The following is a 19,253-nucleotide window of genomic DNA, read 5'->3' on the forward strand; positions in this document are numbered from 1 at the left end:
AAACAACAATTCACGACATGGGATGCAGGCGCACAAGACTTTGACCTGCTGAGGGGATATGACACAAGATAGCAAGTTCGTATGTTATTATGATCGGGTTGCATTAATATCTTCGTCGCATGGTGGTGCTGTACTACCTATAGAACTAGCTAAAGTCATGGCCTTTTTCTCGAACACAATCATCCAAACACCATTCCTCCTATGCTTTAGGTATGTACATGGATGTCATATATGCATGCAGTCATCAAGGAACGTCGCAAGGAAATCGTATCATCCTCCATTAGAACCTTCATTACATGATCGTCAGAGCGACCTGAATCCCTGTTTGGTGCGAGTAAACTCAAGCTGAATTCCCTTACAAGAGGGAGAAAAGGGCGAAGAAACCGGCAGCGAGAGCACCAACACTGGCAGCGCCAGTGGCGGCAGCACCGGTGTACTCGGAGAAGGGGGGGCTGGTAGCGTTGCCGCTGACGTTGCTCGCGGGAGCAGATGCTTGGGGCTGGCCGTCCGAGATCTGAGTAACGAGAGGAGCAGAAGCCTGGGGCTGACCGTCAGAGATTTGAGTGACGACAGGAGCGGAAGCCTGAGGCTGGCCGTCAGAAATCTGGGTGACAACCGGGGCGGAAGCCTGGGGCTGGCCATCGGAAATCTGGGTGACCACAGGCTTAGAGGCCTGAGGCTGACCGTCAGAGATCTGGGTCACGACGGGACCGGGGGTTGAGGCTTGGGGTTGACCGTCAGAGATTTGGGTAACAGCGGCGGAAGTAGCCTGGGGCTGGCCGTCAGAGATCTGAGAGACTCCGCTAGTGTCTGCAGACATGGTAGCCTGGATATGGATGGGAATGCACTGGGCACCAGTGGACTGGCTGTACAGGTTGTAGAAGTCGCCAGACAAGCACTGGTAGAAGACAGTGGAGCCCATCAGGGACATGGATCCGTTGCTGCAGAGACCGAAGCCTGAAGTCTCGCGGGCACCCTCTTGGACAGGAGCATCGAACTGGAACCTGATGGGACGTTAGTATCTATTGAATGTATACAAGTGTTATGCAAGACATACTGGTAGTTGGCGGCGATGTAACCGGTGCGGCCGGCCTGGTCGGTCAACTTTCCGTCCTCAAGGGACAGCTTGAGTGTGCCATCAAGCTGACGCCTCTCGATGCTGCGCCTAGTGGCAGATTGGGTGGCATTGACGGTGGTGATGGCAAAGGTGCCGTCAGCGGAGGACGCACACCCACCATCGGAAGAGGCCTGAGGGTAGGCAGCAACAGCGGCCACGAGGCCAGCAGCAACGAAGGACTTCATTTTCGGAAGTGGTTTTGTCGGTATTAGTGTATTGGGCGTACTTGACAGCGAGAGTAAGTAACGACGCGGAGGAGACTGATGAACGAGGTATCAGTCACTTCAAATATACAAGTAAGCAAGACTGTTGATGCTGGTATTCACGACAACGAGAGTGTGTGATGTTCTGGGTATGTAGAAACGCGGGATGGTAAGACAGCTATATAGCAATACCCAGCCGAGTTGTTAGTCTATTCAATCTACCTCATCGAGCATACCATCGCGGATCGGACATGGACAGAAGCCTCAGCGCTCGAGCCAAGGCCATGGATCAACTCCACGCGTCAATGCAAAACTACAGCAGCCTAGCGTTGACGCTTCTGACGGCAGTAAAAGAAGGCTGGAGTAGGCTCGTTCATGCCGTAACGATAAACGCTGCGGAGCCATCTACTGTGTCATTGGATACCCATTCATCCGACCCCTCATTTAGTTCCCCACCATCTCTCTGGGAATGCGCGTGAACAAAGCCCGTCCCGCCTCTCGTCTAAACATATCTCATTCCCAGCCCTCGATTAACTTCGGGACGCAATTGCAGCCATTGATTTGGAAGCTGTGGATGAATAGTTACTGCCTGTCCAATTGATATGACCTGCTCGTAATCACGACCGGTGAGATTCTGGGTATTGCAAATCTCGAATGTGTTGAGCTTTTTCCGCGATATGCAACATCCAAGACAGGTGCTGAACCGAAGTCTCGTATCAGCAGGCTTAGGACGATCGCTCCGCGGTGCATCCTAGCGTCTGACCTAGGGCAATATGCGTGCGTTCCGTAGGCCTCAAGGCGGAGTGTGGCGGGGCGTCGTTATTCATCACTTCATTTTGTCTCATTGGCAGTCATGCGCGAGGATCTGCAGGGTGGTGTGTGGTGAGGATGTAGCTCGCTCAATCGGACTATTGAGAGGCAAAATGCAAGGATGGTGTTGGATGGGATTGGTGTCGAGGCGATAAATGCCTAAGTGATGTCAAAGATTGGTTCCCAATCCGGCATGACGCTTACGTGCACTAGCGCAGCACTTGTGGGGTACATGTGGCTTTCGCTTTCTCAAGTGTGTTCAGCCGCCCCATCCACCGTCTCCAGTGGAACCGTTGCTTGGGAACGCTTAAGACGGGCTGGGGGAGGCTGGTACGCTGGCCTTGCGGTTGCATACCGATAGTGTGCCGCTTGCTGTCTGGCTGGCTGGTACGCTGGCTGGCGCATTTGCCTTTGTTGGCGGGTTAACCCCAGAAGCCGCTTAGATCGCTGAACAAGACTGGTCGACTTGGTGCGAATACTGTGCGATGAAAACATGGCATTTCGAAACACCAAGACTACGCTTGGCTACGATGTGTAGATGCAGACGTTGCAATGGTCGAACGTACCTGAGATGGGACGCGCATGTCAGACGTACCATTGACGTCACACGGATTTACACTCCTCCGCCCTTTGTGTTGCTATATCCCGCAACGGTGGCGCTAAGCTTCTGCACGTACTGGACAACTAACAATCAGTAGTCAATCCTATTGCAGCTTCTCACTCCGTCAGTGACACGGTGAGGCTTTTCAGCGAGTGACGAAAGCGGACTTGATCATCTGACCCCGCACAGCTCCTGCCTTTCGCAGACACGCATATGTACATCCAACACCGCGACAAATGCATTACAGCGAACCGAGCCGACCGGGTCTGTGTTGGTGAGGTTATTCGGCCTCGGCGATCACGATCTCACGATGGATGGACCCTTCAGCTAGTCCATGGAACAGTGACGCGCCAGCCTATACTTAGTCTCCGCAAGGACTCCTTACTTCTCTTCGGTGTCCCTTGGACTGGAACTCCGATGCAGAAGCTGGTTGTCTGCGGACTGCGCCATGGTTGTGTTCTGCGTGCGATGCTCGTGTGTCTGTATATGGCAAGATAATCTTTCGGCTTGACACATCCGAACGGATCGTCATGCTGTGGAGAACCTTCGGTGTACTCGGCTACAGGAATCTTAAGCATCCGGAAAGCTTCTCGTAGACGTCGCATCTTGTAAGCGCAGACCACTTCGGCGCATTGTTCCGGCAACGCAGTCTTGGACACATGTCTGATCACAATGCCTACGGAGCCGATTAGAGTTAGTGCAGCATACTGTCGGGTCACAAGTTCCTTGCGAGATATGTACCTCTAGATTACGCGAAAGCACATGCTGGCAGCATCTTGTAGCTGTTTGTATTGCACTCCGCCCTCCAACTGTACGGCGTGGCATAGTGGCAACATGATATCAGCCTCAGACCGCCACAGTATCTCCTTCTCTTGCGTAATCCTTGCTCGACGCTCATTTGCCCTCTCCGGCGCGCTTCACGCCTCCTGCTACGTCGTTTGCGCCTTTTTCGATGCTTGTGGAAACATCAGAAATACCTCTCGCAACAGGCCGACCGGCACTGCCCGTGGCGCCTTCAAGCTAAGCAAAGGCGCCCAAAGTCAGTACATGCTTCGAATGCAGTTAGTGGCATTCAATTTACCGTTTCACCAACACCTCGACCAAGTGCGCCAACAACACCTCCCACAGTGTTCGTAACGCCGCCAACCGTGTTGCCTACAGTGGACGTGACAAACTTCACGCCCGAGGTCACACCGCTTTCTTGTTGGCCTATGGGCATAATGACGATTGGGGTTGAATCTTGGTTCGGATCTTTGTTTGTTTCGTATTGCTAGGTGCCGGTGATGGTAGATTTCGTTAGAGTCCGGCTAAGGTGATGCGAGCTTGGTGGTAGTGCCTCCAGCGTCTGTGCTGCAATGGTGCATTTATGGATCAACAGACGGAATGACGTCAGGCGGCTTTGGAACAATAACGCGCAATGCCTTCTGGAAATCTTGCATTGCGCAACCGCCAACTTACTCCTCGTGATTCAAAGCATGGCCACGATTCGGTCCGTGTCAGATCGCTGTTGCGCAGCTCTGTTATCGCCTTCTCCGCCTCTTTTGAGCAAGTACCAACCCTATATGTGGGAACCACAGGCGTTATCCGGGGAAGCATCACGAACGCCTCATTGGCATAGTTTCTTCGGCAACAGCTGCACGAGAGCCTGCCAATGTTGCGAAGACAATCGCTCTCGATCGGCTTGGCCATGGACTTCCCTGTTAACTTGACAGCGATCTTCCAAGGTTCTTCCTACGCATGTCGTACCAAGAATCTTCGAAAAAAAGCTCTGGGCATTGCGACGTTGTCGTGTGCAAACAGATGCAAAGATGCAGAATGTTCTTTACAGAGGCTGCTTTGGTACGGGCAGACTCGGAGGACGGAGATTTCAGAGCCAGGCGCGCAGGACGCCTGAGAAAACCGCAAGCCACGGAATGCGAGCGCAGCGCTTACCGGAACATCATTGGTAGAAAACTGCCATCGTCTGACAGCCAGTCAAGTTTATCGTAAAGAGACAGCAGGCAGCAATGTTACTTGCGGCCGAAACTTATCGCGACCGGCTTCGTTTTATCTCCGACTTCAACTTTGCACCGGGGCGCAAGGATAGCGAGAATGCTCACATACATGTAGATAAATTGTGTCGCTCTCGTACAATCTGTACAGAGTATACCTAGAAAACTCCTTCGGATCGACTCTTTATCTCGTAGCGCGTTGCGAGGCCCTACGAGCCTACACCATTCCTCAAAGCCCGTCCATCAAAGATCACATTTGGCTGCGTTTGACTCTGTACCCACGGCCCAAACCTCGAATCCGAATTTTGACGAGTTGCGCGAAACGTACAACAACATGACATCCCTCTTCCCACATCCACAATACGCCGAAGATCAGCCATATGCACGTAGCATCCTCTACCTACACGTCATGCGCGCTTCAGCCATGTCCTTTTCCTTCTTCTCGCTTTTCCAGTTTCCGATCTCCGTCATTGCAGCTCGTTCCCGCAAAATATCGGTCGATTACAAGACGATACTGTCTCGTACACTCAAAACAACTGGTCGCGGACTGGTTTTAGGCACAGCAGCTGGTGCACTCATGACTTGGGGACGTATGAGGGGTCGAGAGGAAATAGAATGGAAAGATCGTTCATGGAGAATACTGGAGAATGATGGAGAGGTGAGGACAGATTGGGTCACACTTGGCGCCGCTGGTGGAGGAGCTGTTGGGGCTATGTTCGCTGCACGAGGTGGTAGCTTGCCTCTAAGGCTGGGCCACGCCATGCTCGGTGGGGCTGGTGTTGGGATGGCCAGTGGAGTACCGTACATGATTGGGACATTCGCATCAGGAAGGAAATAGTGATTGGAAATGCAAAATTGGGGCCGGTCTTCGATGAATGGGAGACCTACGTTGAGCTCTCAGTAGCACCGAAAGACATTTCCTGGCATGTTGTCGCCCCAAACTGGCAACTGATGATTCGAAGCTGATGTGCAGATACTGAATGAATCAGGTACTAAAATATGAAGCTTTATATTGAAAGAACGCTTCATCATCACAAAGTTGATTCTGGCCAATCCAAAGATACATCAGTGTAGACACGATACAGTTCTAAGCCGCCACGTAAATTCGTCTCAGATGTGCAGCTTTGTAATCGTCTGTACTCTACTGTGAAAGCTGAATTTGTGCATCGCGACAAACATGTCATCCACCGGGCGATGATGGCTAACATTGCGCTAATCTGACGGTCTCTCCTTAGATAGAACTTGAACCTTCTACCACGCACTCTTCGTGCTTCACTCCACAATCCCACAACGTCCTCTATTATTCCAGGTTTTTCTCTTCCAAGTCCGCTTCGGCACACATGCATGTGTGTTGTGGCCTTACATGCCATGACCGCGCTCTCGATGGAGGAACCTAACCAGGTTCGACTCGCCATGAGTTGAAAACCTCGGTCCACCACGCAATCACACTCTCTACACTTTCGTTCACGATTCAACGTAACAAAAGGCTGCCCCGCCAGCCGATGGCCTCATACAGTCAGGCTGACCGCCAGCGGCGCAATATAAGAACGCACAGATCGTCGGCAGTTTCTCCTGATCTTGTTCGTCCGACCTCCGCTGTCGCAATGATAGCAAATGAAGGTGTTCAATATGGCGATCTCCAATGAGCACGCATGGGAACGTCAGTGTAACGGTCTGAAACGGTCTTGGGCCGAGTAGTTTCCGCCGTCGCATCGAGGGCACGTTACCCAAATGTGTCTTCTCGAAACATCCCCGGAACGTGATACCTGTTGAGCAGGCCTAAGCTCCTGGAATCTCCACGCATTCACGGCGTGACCCACCACGAATCCTTTTAGCTCCGAAGGCATATTGCCAAATTGCGCCGTTCTCATATCTCATCCTCTTGCTTGAGGGCATCTATACGCTATGTGCTGTCCGCTGCGTCGCATTTACTATGTGCGCCGCCCTTCATTGGGCCATGCACTTTAAGCGGCGGCCCCAGATTCGCTCACAACAGGGATCGGCTACTCGACACGCTGTGATCGGTCCAGGTTCCAGGAAGAATACGTTACACCAAGTCCTCCGTACTAGCGCTGGTGGGCCCCAGGTTGCGTGAGAACAATTGGCGCCTGCACAACACCCACTTCTCGCGTCTCTGACAGCCACGAGCCGAATCGCGGAAGAGCCCACTCTGATACCGTCCGGCTGCACAATTCCCGAGGCGTCGGAAACCAGCCAACTCGTATGTGGTTCACTGTTCATGTAAGAGAATTCGTCAAGGTAGACGGGAGGAGGGATGTCATGTTTGTCGCACCATGGAATACGACCGGCTTCCATAGCGACACCAAGCCTTTTGAGTGGCAGGTGTATAGTGTAGCTATCAATCAGATCCACGTGAGTGTGACCGACGGAAGACTAGACCGTGGGGCAAGTAGAAGGGCCTCTGCTTAACTCGTTTCTGTAAGTGTTAATATGCGAATTGCGGGGGACATTTAGAGACGACCGGCTGTGCCTGCCTCGGGCGCGCACAAGTGAACAAGGGTTGCGCTGCCCTTGACCGACCCTGTTTCCAGGTTTATATGAGATTGCCCACCCACAAGCAGCGCGAGATGTGGTTTTCGCGATTTCTTCAGGTTCCTGACAGTAGGTCGTCGAGATGCCTACCTATCCTCTCCAACTCACCTGTCTGGGGGTCATCTACGGCACACCCCTCCTGGCATCGATATTCGTCATCCTGAGGATATATACGCGGCGGAAACTGAACCTACGGTTGAGCTGGGGTATGATAGTCGATGTGTCTTAAGTGAACGATATTAACGCATTCGAACAGATGACTGGCTCATCATACTTCCGTTGCTGCTATCAATAGCCCTCATAGGGCCGTCACATCGACGTAAGTACTAGAATGAGCGTTGATGTTCAGTCTCACTGACTCTGAATAGATGTAAAGATGTGGCACGTGGGTGTACACATCTGGCAGGTACCAGTCGATGAGATAGAACCAAACTATGACGAGTATTATGCTGTAGGTACCGCTTCAGCATGCTAGATTGTTTTTACTGACTACTACAGGTTGTCATGGCATTCAATCTCTTGAATATCCCTATACTACCGCTAGTCAAAGCATCCATCATACTTCTCCTCCTTCGAGCTGGTTCCGTCATCGAATGGCTCAAGCGGGTACTCTACGCCATCTTGGTCTTCACCGTTGGCAGTGCCCTGATACCATGGTTCCTCTACATATTCATTTGTCCCCCTTTAACAGGCAATACCTGGAAACCAAGAACTTTCGGAGGGTTGCACTGCATGGGCAGACACAAAATGGGCGAGATGTTAATCTGGGTCACTTGCGCAAATCTGCTCACCGATGTTCTTATCCTTCCGATACCTTTCATCATCGTGCGAAGGATGATGAGCGCTCGACTAAGATCCCGCCTGGTTGTACTGGTAGTCTTTACCTGCAGTCTTGCGTACGCCTTATCTATATGCTGCTTGAACAGATCGACTAACTTTTCTACAGTGTTACTGCAATCGGTGCTGCAAAAATCTACCTTTCGTACCGCGACCGACTTTACACATTGTTCAACCCTGACTGGACATATCCAATCGACTACTGTATCAACCACATCGAGAACAACGTAGCCATCATCGTAGCCAACATACCAATTCTCCGCGGTCTCGTTACACGATGGATTTTCAACTTCCGAACCAAAGCGACGCCCATGGAACGCGAGTTTCGTGGTGATTGGCAACATTCGAACAGATCAAGCTCTTCAGACATCAGCCGTTACACAAGAAAGAATCGTGTGGTACAGAAGATTCTCCCCTGTATACAGGACGACTTCTCAAGTAGCCTGGCTACGCGGTCAAAGGGCGACGTCAGCATTCGAGGGGAATGTCGACAAGACTTCCCGCCTCGAGTCGTCACCACAGGCGAATTACGGCATCAGAAACGAAGTTACTTTCCAAGATCGCGAAGAAATAGCTTGGATCGGTATGAGACGGCCGATTCCTGCGAGAAGGGTGACCTGTTAGAAACGGTTCGGAGTGTGGGTAGTTTGGGGTCCGCGCCGACGCTCGTTGAAAGCAAAGATGTGGGTGCTGGGTGGAAGAGTATGGATAGTCCGACGCTGAGTCCGACAACCCCAACAATAAGGTTTTCGAACTCGACGCTCAGCCCAATTGCGCCGTTGACGCCCGCAAGGCTACGAGGTATCGAGGATGGTGAAGATGATGATGAGATATACCCATACCCAAGGTTATAGTGATCCTATAGCGGACGAACAATTTATATTGAAACATTGACAACTCGAATCTCCCGTTACGTCTGCGCTCGAATATTGTTCTATAGATCCATGAATGGTGTTCCTAAGTCGTGAGATACTGGATAGTGTCCCCGTCTTTCCTAGATCCGCAAAACTGATGGCCCGAAAAACGTCGCAAGCCCAGACCACTCATGTCGGCAGTCATTCATCTGGTACGTATCTGCCACTTTCGAATCCCGTACGCCCTATCCGCTATGCCGTTGTCTCAATTTCCCACCAGAGTGACCAAGCCTCCCACCCAACCACACCAGCGCGGCGCTCAGGCCCGTTTGTCCGCAGGGGTGCGCATTAATGGATCTGGGGTCCAACCGTCACAGTGCACTTACCATGTCAAGACGCAATCCGTGCCGTTCCTTACTGCAGGGGTGGTTTGCTGATCATGCTACCTGTGCGTCAGCGCGTGTCTCGTGTCGCGCCATGCCAGTGTAGTCTTCTGCCTACGATGAAATCGTTCGTGAGGTGATGCGCTACGAACGTTGTTCATGGTCTTTGTGTGTATGGCACTTTTGTTGTTACATTGGTAAAGATACCTTGCAGCCAAGCGCGTCCAGAACAACGAAAGACCGAGCACGAACTTTGTTGGCGATTGTCATTACCTCGGATTCGCGAGTCCGGAGGTTTAGGTCTCTTCTCACAAATCTCGTCTATCATCCAACGGAAACCTTACTTGAAGCAGCAAGGTCATCCACTTGGGCAGGATCGTAAGACTACCTAGTTGGGTACGTATCTGCATATAGGTCACCTCCATAGCAGAACCTATGCAGGACTCTCCTTGCGCAAAGCAAGGGAGCTTGGGAGGAAAGAAAGAAAGAAAGATTAAGACCTGAACGCCCGTCAACGGCTTTGCGTACAATCACACATCTCACACATGCGATAATGCATTCGACGGAAAGGATCTCACCGCGCCTAAGCGAGGGGTAAGTCGTTGACTTCTCCACTCAACACCCTCCTTCCACCACCCTCTTTTGAATCCTACTGCACCGCACAACGCGGATCACAAACCCTGATTGAGTGGCAAAGACCCCTCGCAATCAAATTTTCGATGCCTTTCTCTAGTGCTACATTTTCTTGCCTTCGCTCATCACTTGTCTGTTAGTATCGTTAACAGGTTGCCCATGTAATATATCGGATTTCCCCTAGCGCCCGCGGCTCAATATGGATAATCTCTCTTCTCGGTACGGTGCGCGCGCCCATGGCGGGGGATGTGCAAGATTCAAATACAGAAAAACTTGTTCGGTGGTGTCATTTGCCTAAATGAAAAGCGGGATTGGGCGAGTGAGTGGACTGGGCGAACGCGATCGGAAGTCGAGGATGGTGCCGTTGTGTAGGGCGTTTACAATATCCCTCCTCGGCTTTCTTTTTCGGATAGCGGAGGGAAGGGCGTTTTCCTGGAGGAGTATCGTGGCGATTTGTGTCATGAGCAGTTCATGTGAACAAAGGAGGATGCAGACGGTGGCGGCAAATGGTCCGACTATCGTAGGTCTGCTTTCTGTCAATTGGTTCGATTTGGGTGGTTTCTTGACTTTGCGAAAGGCCTTCATTTCAATTCCACCAACCGGTCTGGTTGATTCTTCGCACTAACAGTATACCTGATGAGATCTTCCTCCAACGTCACGCCATAACATGTGTTTTTCAAGCGAGTACAAAGAGGCTTATCATTCGACGTACGTTTTGCGCTGCCTCCATAGCTGCAAAAAAACGCCACTAGATGTCGCTATGCAATAACACAATCGTAATAGCATACAAGAGCCCTTCTCATGAACGAGAAGGGAGAATACGAAGAAAGGAGATTGAAGTCATAACAACATAATCGGTGACTCCGACACTGGAAAGATCGCGGAGATACGACTGCGTGCTGTTCTGGACGCGGTATGCTGTCTCTTCCGACACGAGTCTTTTTATTGGTAGGGTATCCATGCATGAAAGATGGGCTAGCCAGCTCCATCATCTGACATCTCCAGCCAGTCAGCCTACAAAGACGAACGACAGAGAGGAATCGAAACAACGTAACGATAGTGAAAACGAAAGAACGTGATGCAAAGCCTCGCGTCACCGACGCTATATCGATATTAAACCTAGTATGATGACGGCGAAGAAAGCCATAGTGGAAGAGCTAGGCGTGAGGCTCTGAGCGGAAGACGCCTCGCCTGCAAGCACTTTATCGTCATTACGGATACAGTTTGTCTTGGCTGTAATTTCCGAAGGACAGACCACGCGTTTGAAGTTTGCACTATGTGAAGTTAGCCGATGTACGTCATGTAGCTTTTGGATTGAGATTATGCTTACCTTGGAAATGATGCGTCTTTGAACCAATCAAAGCGCCATTCGCAACCGGCTCTTAGGTTTTCGGGTAGATTTTGGCAGTCGTCAATGGATTTGACACCCGCCATGTTTTCACCAAAGACAGATTGAGATACGCCATATTGCTGGGCGCATGCATTCGTTGACGTTGTGTTACCACCGGGGACCTAAGTTGATTAGCTTTGTAGTCATAATATCCGAATTGCAATGGCTTACTGCAAGTGAAAACCGATTCGCGTTGGTTACATCGTAGGCGGTATTCGAGGCTTGTACAATCATGCTCTTGCCGATCAAAGGCTCACTGGTGAAGTTGAGTTGATAGCATGCGCAACACCAGGCGTCCTCGATACCTCCATGTGTGAGATCTGGTGTGATGTAGACACCAGCATAGCCATATGACAGAGTGTCGTTGATGGCCCATGGCTGCTGGTTGGAGCACTGAAACGCACTACCGCCGTTGCAACCAGTACCGGCGGCGATATCCGTAGGCTTGTCGTCGGCCGTACACGATTCTACCGGTCTCGAGAACTGTGCCTTCCCATTCCAACCACAAGACGGTTTACAACAGTCCCAGAAGCGAGTTGTAACAGCCTCCCCAGTGTAGTTGAGATGTGCACATCGCGCAAGGACCGCGAAGAACTCGATAGTGAGGGCGATATTGCGGAGATGTTGCGGCATCATTGCGGAATGAGAGATGTGAAGTCGAAGTAGAAACCGAATGGCATGGTTTATTAGCTAGAATGATCCGCGCGCAGTGCCAGGAAATGATATTTGAAGGATACCAAAAAAGAGGGGTCCCTTCTTAGTCCGGCTGCAAGGAGAGATTAAACTGCTTTTGATACTCGAGGCCGAGAACCATCATGCTGTACACCTTGCAGGGGTCGGCGGAGCTTGGGTACTGAAACGGTACCCGGGGTAATGGCATCTGAGAGGTCAGACAGCCGCTGTCACTCTTCCCACTTCCTTTCAAGCTACCCGGTGCCTTAACTTGCATTGTCTTACCTTATACAACCGCCCCTGTCATTGCCTCGTGGTTCGTTTTCCCCACACTTCCCACGCAGCGTTGTATCGCTCCCCGCAATTCGGTAATCGCGGTGTCTGTTCACAATGCCGTCTACATGCATGCCGGAAAGGATGCGACAAACCGAGAATTGTGCAAAGCTGGGGTCGCCCAGTGCGTTGCTCCGCGTTCCCTTTTGTGTTGACTGTAAGGTTTGCCCAATGTCTCACGCTCCGCCCTGCCCCCATCCAGTGCTCATCTCGGCTATTCTCGCGACCGTTCAAAACGAACTTCTCCGCTTCTTCAGCTGCAACCGTTCACACCGCCGTGTGACGCAACCTTGAAGGCTGGCAAAAGTCCGCGCACGCTGAGCACGTGGATCTCGAAGGGGTCGAAGGCCGTAGCTGCAAATGGAAGTGCCGTACCCGATTGGTTGCATTTCCAATATTGCTACCAGAGGCCAGACTCGAGCAGACAATGCATGCTTCGCAGGGTTGGTTTGTGAACAGGTGCCAGAATTGTTCCGGCTGAATGAACGTCGTCAGCATCGTAGTACGACCATGCGTAATAGTGCGTTTGTCATATAGCAATCGCCATCGCCAACATCGCTAGAGGATGTTTGCAGTTTCGCAATTGGGAAAGGACCGATATGCGTGGATACAAGTATGGAGCGGCTGTTTGGTTGAGAAGGGAGGCATGAACGGCTACCATGTCTACTATCCGCCAAGTCTCCGATACACGAACTCTGCCCCACTATATGTTCGCAGACAAAACCCACTTCCATGAGACGTCAAACGCTCAGCAACCTGGATACGAGATGCTGCCTGGGCATGGCTTGCGTTCGCGAGCGCGATTGACGGAACAATGGAGTTGCATGCGCACATTGAAGCTGAAACTCATTATGCCGAATCATTGCTACTATTCATACATCGTCAACATGTGCACTTGCTTGTGATATCTTCCTGTGCATGCCAAAATGTAAATGCTCCTCAACGCCGTCAAGATATGCTCTTTATGCATGATAGCCTTGTCTCATCTCCAGTCCCTTTCTGCCACTTTTGTCGAGGCAATTGGAGACGTTCAATCACTTCTCAGCATGCTCTCGACCAGATCACCCAACGGACCCCAGAAGTCCTTGCTTCCACTGGCCAGACCATGTTCGTCAATAAATAGCACATAGTGCTTGAAGCTGGTGTTGAGATGTGGTTCCAGACCCAACTCAATGACGACAGGGTAATGGTGGCAGTAAATATGCGCATAGACACGGTATAGACGCTTGAACATGTTCCGGATGAGAGCAGGGAAAGTCTTGGGGAAGGGTACGCCGATGCGTGAGGGAAACATAGACTCGTTGTCGACGTTGGACTGTATCCATGCCATGAGGTGTTCGATATATTCGGGTGCGGGCATCTTGGTAGGCTTTTTGTAATTCTCGGAGTCTTGCCAGAGGTACTCGAATCTGCCGACGGTTAGTTTCGCGCATATCAAGAGCTTAGTATAGGCTTACTCGTCGGTTGCCTTCATTTCAGGACAGCTTTGCGGGGAGCAGAACTCAGTGATAGATCCATAGAGCAAGTTGATCTGGTTGTAGAAATCGACAACTGCAATCTCATGTCAGTCTGACTTTCAACACTTCGAGCGATTCCGTATACCATTGACGGCTAGCCACTCATCCTTGTCCTCGCCCTCAGGCAGCTTGACGGCCTTCCTCAAACTGCCGCTACCAAGTGTAGCCTCAGCATACTGCTTCAACTGCCAGCTGCTGGTGCCTCGGTTCTTTGACGGTTTGAACGGTGCGCGAGTTCGCGGGTTGCTAAAGAAGGAGACGAGTCAGCTGCCGATCGAGTTGTAGGTCCAAATGCCGTCACAGCCCCATTCGACCTCGACCGCGGTATCCTCAAGCCCCAGTCTTCTGTAGATTCTCCAGTGTCTGTAATGTCCCGCTCTTGACAGCCTGATACATGTGTACGTATCCTGTGGTTCATGCGGCCCGAGTTAGGGGCGAATGGGGAAGGCATCGACTTCGTTCCGCAGGGCAAACTGGCAGAGGAGAAGAAGGACGACGAACATGGTACTTATGAAGCCCGACATGTCGACTCCCGAACCGTGCTATAGTGCTAAATGTCTCGACGGTGCCGCGTGCGTGCTATCGGCTGTAGCGCATTCCGATGGTTAGCCGGTCAAATAGCGAGAGTATTACGAACATTTGTACATACCAAGGAGCACAGGCCTCGATACAATAACCTTTTAAGCGAGTGACAAGAAGAGGGTAGTAGAGAGAGGGAGTGCCAATGACGTTGGATTGCTGGGGTTGATTGTTTTGGGCAGCGGGGACGGGGGTCCGTCTAAACACCAAGCAAAGCTTATCGATAAGATTTGATTGGCTAGCCAGGCAAACGCCCTTTCGAAAGTCGTCTTCGACTACACCACTGAGTTACGAAATCTTTCTCAGAATGATACAACCATAATCAATCACATGAGGGTATCAAATGGTTAGGTTCATCATGTGAGTGATGTCGAGCTTCCTCTACAACTCCATAGTCTCCAACAACACGTTGAGGCACGCAATTTTGACTTCGACTTTACCATACCATATGCACCGAAGGATGATGGTAGTTTCATACGATACCTGTGCACCTGGGAGCGTTGAACGGTTCTACTGCAGATGAGATGTACTTGCTGGTAGACTCTCTGATTGAAATGGGAATGGAGGGTGTTTCTATGCGCAGATGCATTATTGCAGACGATTGCGAACTGGCGAACTCGATTACTGGGCATCGGTCAAGTTTGATAACTTTTCAAAGGGCTCAGAGGACCATTGCGAGAAGACGACGTAGGAAACACATTTAAGCCTGAATGAAGATGTCGTTGTATCGTGAAAAGGTCTACTCTAGGTCTAGGATATAGGGTTCGCCTGTTAACAACTTGTAACGCTGATGATTATCACTCCAAACCAGATCCCCAAACACCTTCTGGTGACACTCATTTGCTGAAATAGGGATCTTGCTCAAAGTAGTCACCTTTGTCGCGCCCACGTCCATTGCGACGACCATTCTGCGTCGTTGGCCTTGAGTCAGACCCGCCATCAGTCATGGTCTCGAACTCATCTGGCTCATAATCCTGCATGCCTGTCTTGATGCGCTGAAGCTGACCACTGACATAGTGATGGAGGCGATCTTCCATCGCGGACTTCTGCTCAAGCGCCTCTTGGTCCAGAACACCGACAGAGTTCTTGCGTTTTATCGGGCTTGTGACGTCGTCTTCCTCGCCATTGGTGGATGTCTCACCCCAGTCGCTTCGGAAGCCTATGCTACGGCTTGTCGAAGACCGGCGGAGAGCCTGACGCTTGGTTGGCTTGCCTGTCGTAGTGAAAACATCGTCAAAGTAATGGTCGGCAGCACCTCCTGGCGTGCGTGGCGTTTGTGGAAGACGACAAGTCATACTACACATTATTAGTCAATGTATCATACGAATGCTGATTGAACTTACCCAGTGTCATGAATCATCTTCGCAATCAGTCCGGTCCAGCCGCACTGATGTGTCGCTCCCAAGCCACGGCCGGTATCACCATCGAAGAACTCGTGGTACCACATGTAGTCTTTCCAGTTCGGGTCAAAGTCCAACATTTCGTTGCCGTCGTTGATGGCTCTTCTACCGTCATCACCACGAGCAAACAAATGCTGAAGACGATGCTGAATCTCCTCTGCGACGTGACCGAGATGCATGTAGTCACCCGACCCAGTAGGGCACTCTACCTTCAGATCGTTGCCATAGTAGAGATGGAATCTCTGACAAGATTCTATTAGTAGGAAGTTGACGGCTAGCCAAATAGGACCTCGCCAGTTGCTGTTGCCACCAAAAAGTCCGCTGTCCGAGTCACCGGGAAGGTAAGCAACTTCGTACTTTTGGCCGTTCACGTCCATGGAGTAGGGATGGTCCTTGTGGTATTTCGAAAGCGATCGGATACCGTGGTCAGCGAAGAACTCATCCTCGTCCAACATCCTCTTCATTATGCGCTTCAGTCGGTCTTCGTTAACAAGTGACAAGAGCATACGGTTTCCTTGGCCACGTTTTGAGAGCGTATGGATGTTGCGCTTCGATTGTTCCGGGCGGTTGGCTATGAACCATTCGACTCGTTTCTTGAAACTTGGCAGGCGGTTGATAACCTCCGGCTCCAGTGTCATGGTTGAGTAGAGAGGGATGAGACCGACCAGAGAACGGACGGGCATCTGGTGAGACCATGGGCCACCCCAAGAGATGGCATCGTAGTAGAAACCGTCCTCCTCATTCCACAGTGGTTTCGACTCGCCCTCGCTGCGGAACTGCATGGCATCGCTGATCATCAAAAAGTGCTCGAAAAACTTGGAGGCCATATCTTCGTAGATGCGTCGTCGCTTGGCAAGCTCGAGGCAAATGTTCAACATGTTCAAACAATAGAAGCCCATCCAGCCAGTACTGTCAGCCTGTTCCAGGACACCACCAGTCGGTAAAGGATCCGAACGATTGAAGAGACCAATGTTGTCGAGACCCAGGAAGCCACCTTCAAAAATGTTCTTTCCGTCAGCATCTTTCCGGTTGACCCACCAGGTGAAGTTTAGCAATAGCTTCTGGAACACGCGCTCGAGGCAGTCAAAGTCCTCGCGTCCGTACATCTTGCGCTCGATCTTGAACACCCTGAAAAGCGACCAGGCGTGTACTGGAGGGTTCACGTCGCCAAAATTCCATTCGTATGCTGGCAATTGTCCGTTCGGGTGCATGTACCATTCGCGTGTGAAGAGGTCCAGCTGCTTCTTGGCGAAGTCTGGGTCGATCATGGCAAGTGTAATGCAGTGGAATGCGCTGTCCCAGGCCGCGAAGAAGGGATACTCCCAAGAGTCGGGCATAGAAAGGATATCGTCCAAGTACATGTGCTTCCATTCGTTGTTTCGTATAGCCTTCCGACCAGGTGGTGGAGGAGGCATGCCAGGGTCACCATTCGCCCACTGGTCCCAGATGAAGTGGTAATATTGCTTGCACCACATCATACCGGAAAAGGCTTGACGCTGAATGTTGCGCAGATCGTCAGCAATTGGAAGGGGGCTTATTCTGTAGTAGAACTCATCGGCCTCAGCGCGGCGCTGTTCGATGATGTCGTCAAACATTTCTTCGTCAAGGAACCCGTCGTTTCTCTTCGACAGTCTGAAGCGGACAACAGCGCACTCGCCTGGCGGGACACCATCGCCTTCATCAAAAGCGTACCAGGCGCCACACTTGGTGCCAGTGTTCTCAGGGTTGACAGCGTCCAGCTGCTCATCTACGATGCGGCGATGGATTCCGTCTTTGACAAACGGAACTTTGTTCTCAACATTCCATAGCCCCTTGTAGTTGGTATCGTTGTCGGTGAAGAGAAGTTCAGGCTGAACATCCTCGCCACTTGGGCCGGTGCCAGGGGACGGTGAAAGCTGGAAGTAGCGGTCCCCTAGCTTGTGATGTTTTGACTGCGCCGTTGTTGGACCAATCTTGGTGATGGAGGGTTTCAGCTTCTCGTCCTCATGACCCCATGCCCAGGTGTTCCTGAACCAACAGTGAGGTACAATATGCAGCGGCGCTGGTTCTGGTCCCCGGTTGTAAGCCGTGACTCGGAAGCACAACTCCTCGGGATCGTCTGCCTCCTTTGCAGTTTCAATGAAGATATCCCAATACCGATCGTCATCGAAGATGCCGGTGTCGACGAGGTTGTACTCCTTGTCCAATCGCGTTCGTTTTCCATTCGTCTCGATGAGGTCTTCGTATGGGAATTTTCGCTGAGGGAGTTTGTAGAGGAACTTCATGTACGAGTGCTGCGAGCGGAGTTAGCAGCATATAGAAGATGAGCCATTCCAACTTACAGTTGGTGTGTTGTCCAGATGGAAATGACACTCCTTGAGCGACTCGCCGTGGTTACCCTGGGGGTTCGAGAGACCGAAAAGGCGCTCCTTCAGGAAGTCACTGCAGAGAAGTTAGTATACATTTCACATACTGCATGCTGCACGCTTACTCCTTCTCATTCCAGAAAGCAAAGGCAATGTTCTGGAAACCGTGCGAGTCGGACACACCAGCAATGCCGTCTTCGCCCCAGCGGAAGGCGCGCGACCGTGCCATGTCGTGCGTGAAATCTGTATAGCATTAGTAGCTGGGGATTGTGTCGGTCAAGCGTACTTACGGCTCCAGGCATCTCCATCAGGGCTAGAGAAATTGGTTAGTAGCAGACAATGGCGGTGGCAGCAAGGGTACTCACGAGTAATCTTCGCGGACTGTGTACAGATTAGATTGACTCGAGCATGTTGATTAAGAAGACTGACCAGTTGCCCACTGCCTCTCGGCAACGTAGGGACCCCATCGCTTCCAGTAAGCGGTGCGTTCCCGGTCCTGCTTCAGACGCTTCTCCTCTTCGCAGAGGTATTCTTGATTCTCAATGAGAACCATCGTGACAATGTGTGTCGGAGTGGTGTAGGAGGGGTGCTACTTGCGAGAAGTGGGCGAGGTTTAGGCGACGGCGCGTGGAGCGGTGTCGAGGGAATTATTTCCTGCAGGCAGTATGGAGAAAACAATGGGGTAATCAGACGATCGAGATAGTGGAGAAGAGGTGGGTGGGGTAATGTATACCAGATGAGGTGTTTGGAGAGGAAGTCCAATGTTTGGAGAAGATGCGCAGAGGAAGAGACTGAATGACGGGAAGGTTTCTGGCAGGGCTCGTGTCTTGGTCGTAGCTACCACAAGCCGTCGACGCAGGAACTCGCGATGCATCATAGGACGGCAACCGTGCATCGCGGGACTTATCGCGAACGGCTGACCTAAGCCCACTCTAGTCTAACGCCCTGCTCGGTCAGGTTTCAATCCCATGTCAAACGCGCCGCAAGGAATTGGCCAGAAGCTTGGAAATGCCCATGCCCATGGCGGCAGCAGCG

At 51.4% G+C, this 19,253-nt stretch overlaps 6 protein-coding genes across 6 annotated transcripts; 1 reads left to right on the plus strand and 5 right to left on the minus strand.

The window, feature by feature from the left end:
- Positions 1 to 355: 355 nt before the first annotated feature.
- Positions 356 to 1,302, minus strand: J4E82_005208 (uncharacterized protein; the record flags this gene model as incomplete). Its single annotated transcript, XM_051731477.1, has 2 exons — positions 356 to 1,004; positions 1,058 to 1,302. 2 exons carry the CDS (start codon positions 1,300 to 1,302, stop codon positions 356 to 358), a joined length of 894 nt encoding a protein of 297 aa, XP_051588667.1.
- A 2,323-nt stretch (positions 1,303 to 3,625) lies between these two features.
- Positions 3,626 to 3,950, minus strand: J4E82_005209 (uncharacterized protein; the record flags this gene model as incomplete). Its single annotated transcript, XM_051731478.1, has 2 exons — positions 3,626 to 3,751; positions 3,813 to 3,950. 2 exons carry the CDS (start codon positions 3,948 to 3,950, stop codon positions 3,626 to 3,628), a joined length of 264 nt encoding a protein of 87 aa, XP_051588668.1.
- A 3,407-nt stretch (positions 3,951 to 7,357) lies between these two features.
- Positions 7,358 to 8,966, plus strand: J4E82_005210 (uncharacterized protein; the record flags this gene model as incomplete). Its single annotated transcript, XM_051731479.1, has 5 exons — positions 7,358 to 7,481; positions 7,532 to 7,594; positions 7,644 to 7,726; positions 7,774 to 8,171; positions 8,222 to 8,966. 5 exons carry the CDS (start codon positions 7,358 to 7,360, stop codon positions 8,964 to 8,966), a joined length of 1,413 nt encoding a protein of 470 aa, XP_051588669.1.
- Positions 8,967 to 11,084: 2,118 nt separating this feature from the next.
- J4E82_005211 (uncharacterized protein) lies at positions 11,085 to 12,008 on the minus strand (the record flags this gene model as incomplete). The annotated part of the gene is made up of 3 exons (XM_051731480.1): positions 11,085 to 11,256; positions 11,313 to 11,494; positions 11,544 to 12,008. The coding sequence occupies 3 exons, from the start codon at positions 12,006 to 12,008 to the stop codon at positions 11,085 to 11,087; spliced, it is 819 nt and encodes a 272-aa protein (XP_051588670.1).
- Positions 12,009 to 13,407: 1,399 nt separating this feature from the next.
- On the minus strand, positions 13,408 to 14,418 carry MOB11 (Maintenance of ploidy protein mob1; the record flags this gene model as incomplete). Its single annotated transcript, XM_051731481.1, has 4 exons — positions 13,408 to 13,786; positions 13,835 to 13,928; positions 13,980 to 14,140; positions 14,396 to 14,418. The coding sequence occupies 4 exons, from the start codon at positions 14,416 to 14,418 to the stop codon at positions 13,408 to 13,410; spliced, it is 657 nt and encodes a 218-aa protein (XP_051588671.1).
- Positions 14,419 to 15,309: 891 nt separating this feature from the next.
- On the minus strand, positions 15,310 to 18,771 carry J4E82_005213 (uncharacterized protein; the record flags this gene model as incomplete). Its single annotated transcript, XM_051731482.1, has 7 exons — positions 15,310 to 15,769; positions 15,817 to 18,146; positions 18,195 to 18,294; positions 18,344 to 18,461; positions 18,509 to 18,531; positions 18,584 to 18,599; positions 18,648 to 18,771. The coding sequence occupies 7 exons, from the start codon at positions 18,769 to 18,771 to the stop codon at positions 15,310 to 15,312; spliced, it is 3,171 nt and encodes a 1,056-aa protein (XP_051588672.1).
- Between the last annotated feature and the right edge of the window lie 482 nt (positions 18,772 to 19,253).

This window comes from Alternaria postmessia (assembly GCF_024291825.1).
Source record: "Alternaria postmessia strain BMP 2775 chromosome Unknown scaffold_27, whole genome shotgun sequence".
NCBI lineage: Eukaryota > Fungi > Ascomycota > Dothideomycetes > Pleosporales > Pleosporaceae > Alternaria > Alternaria postmessia.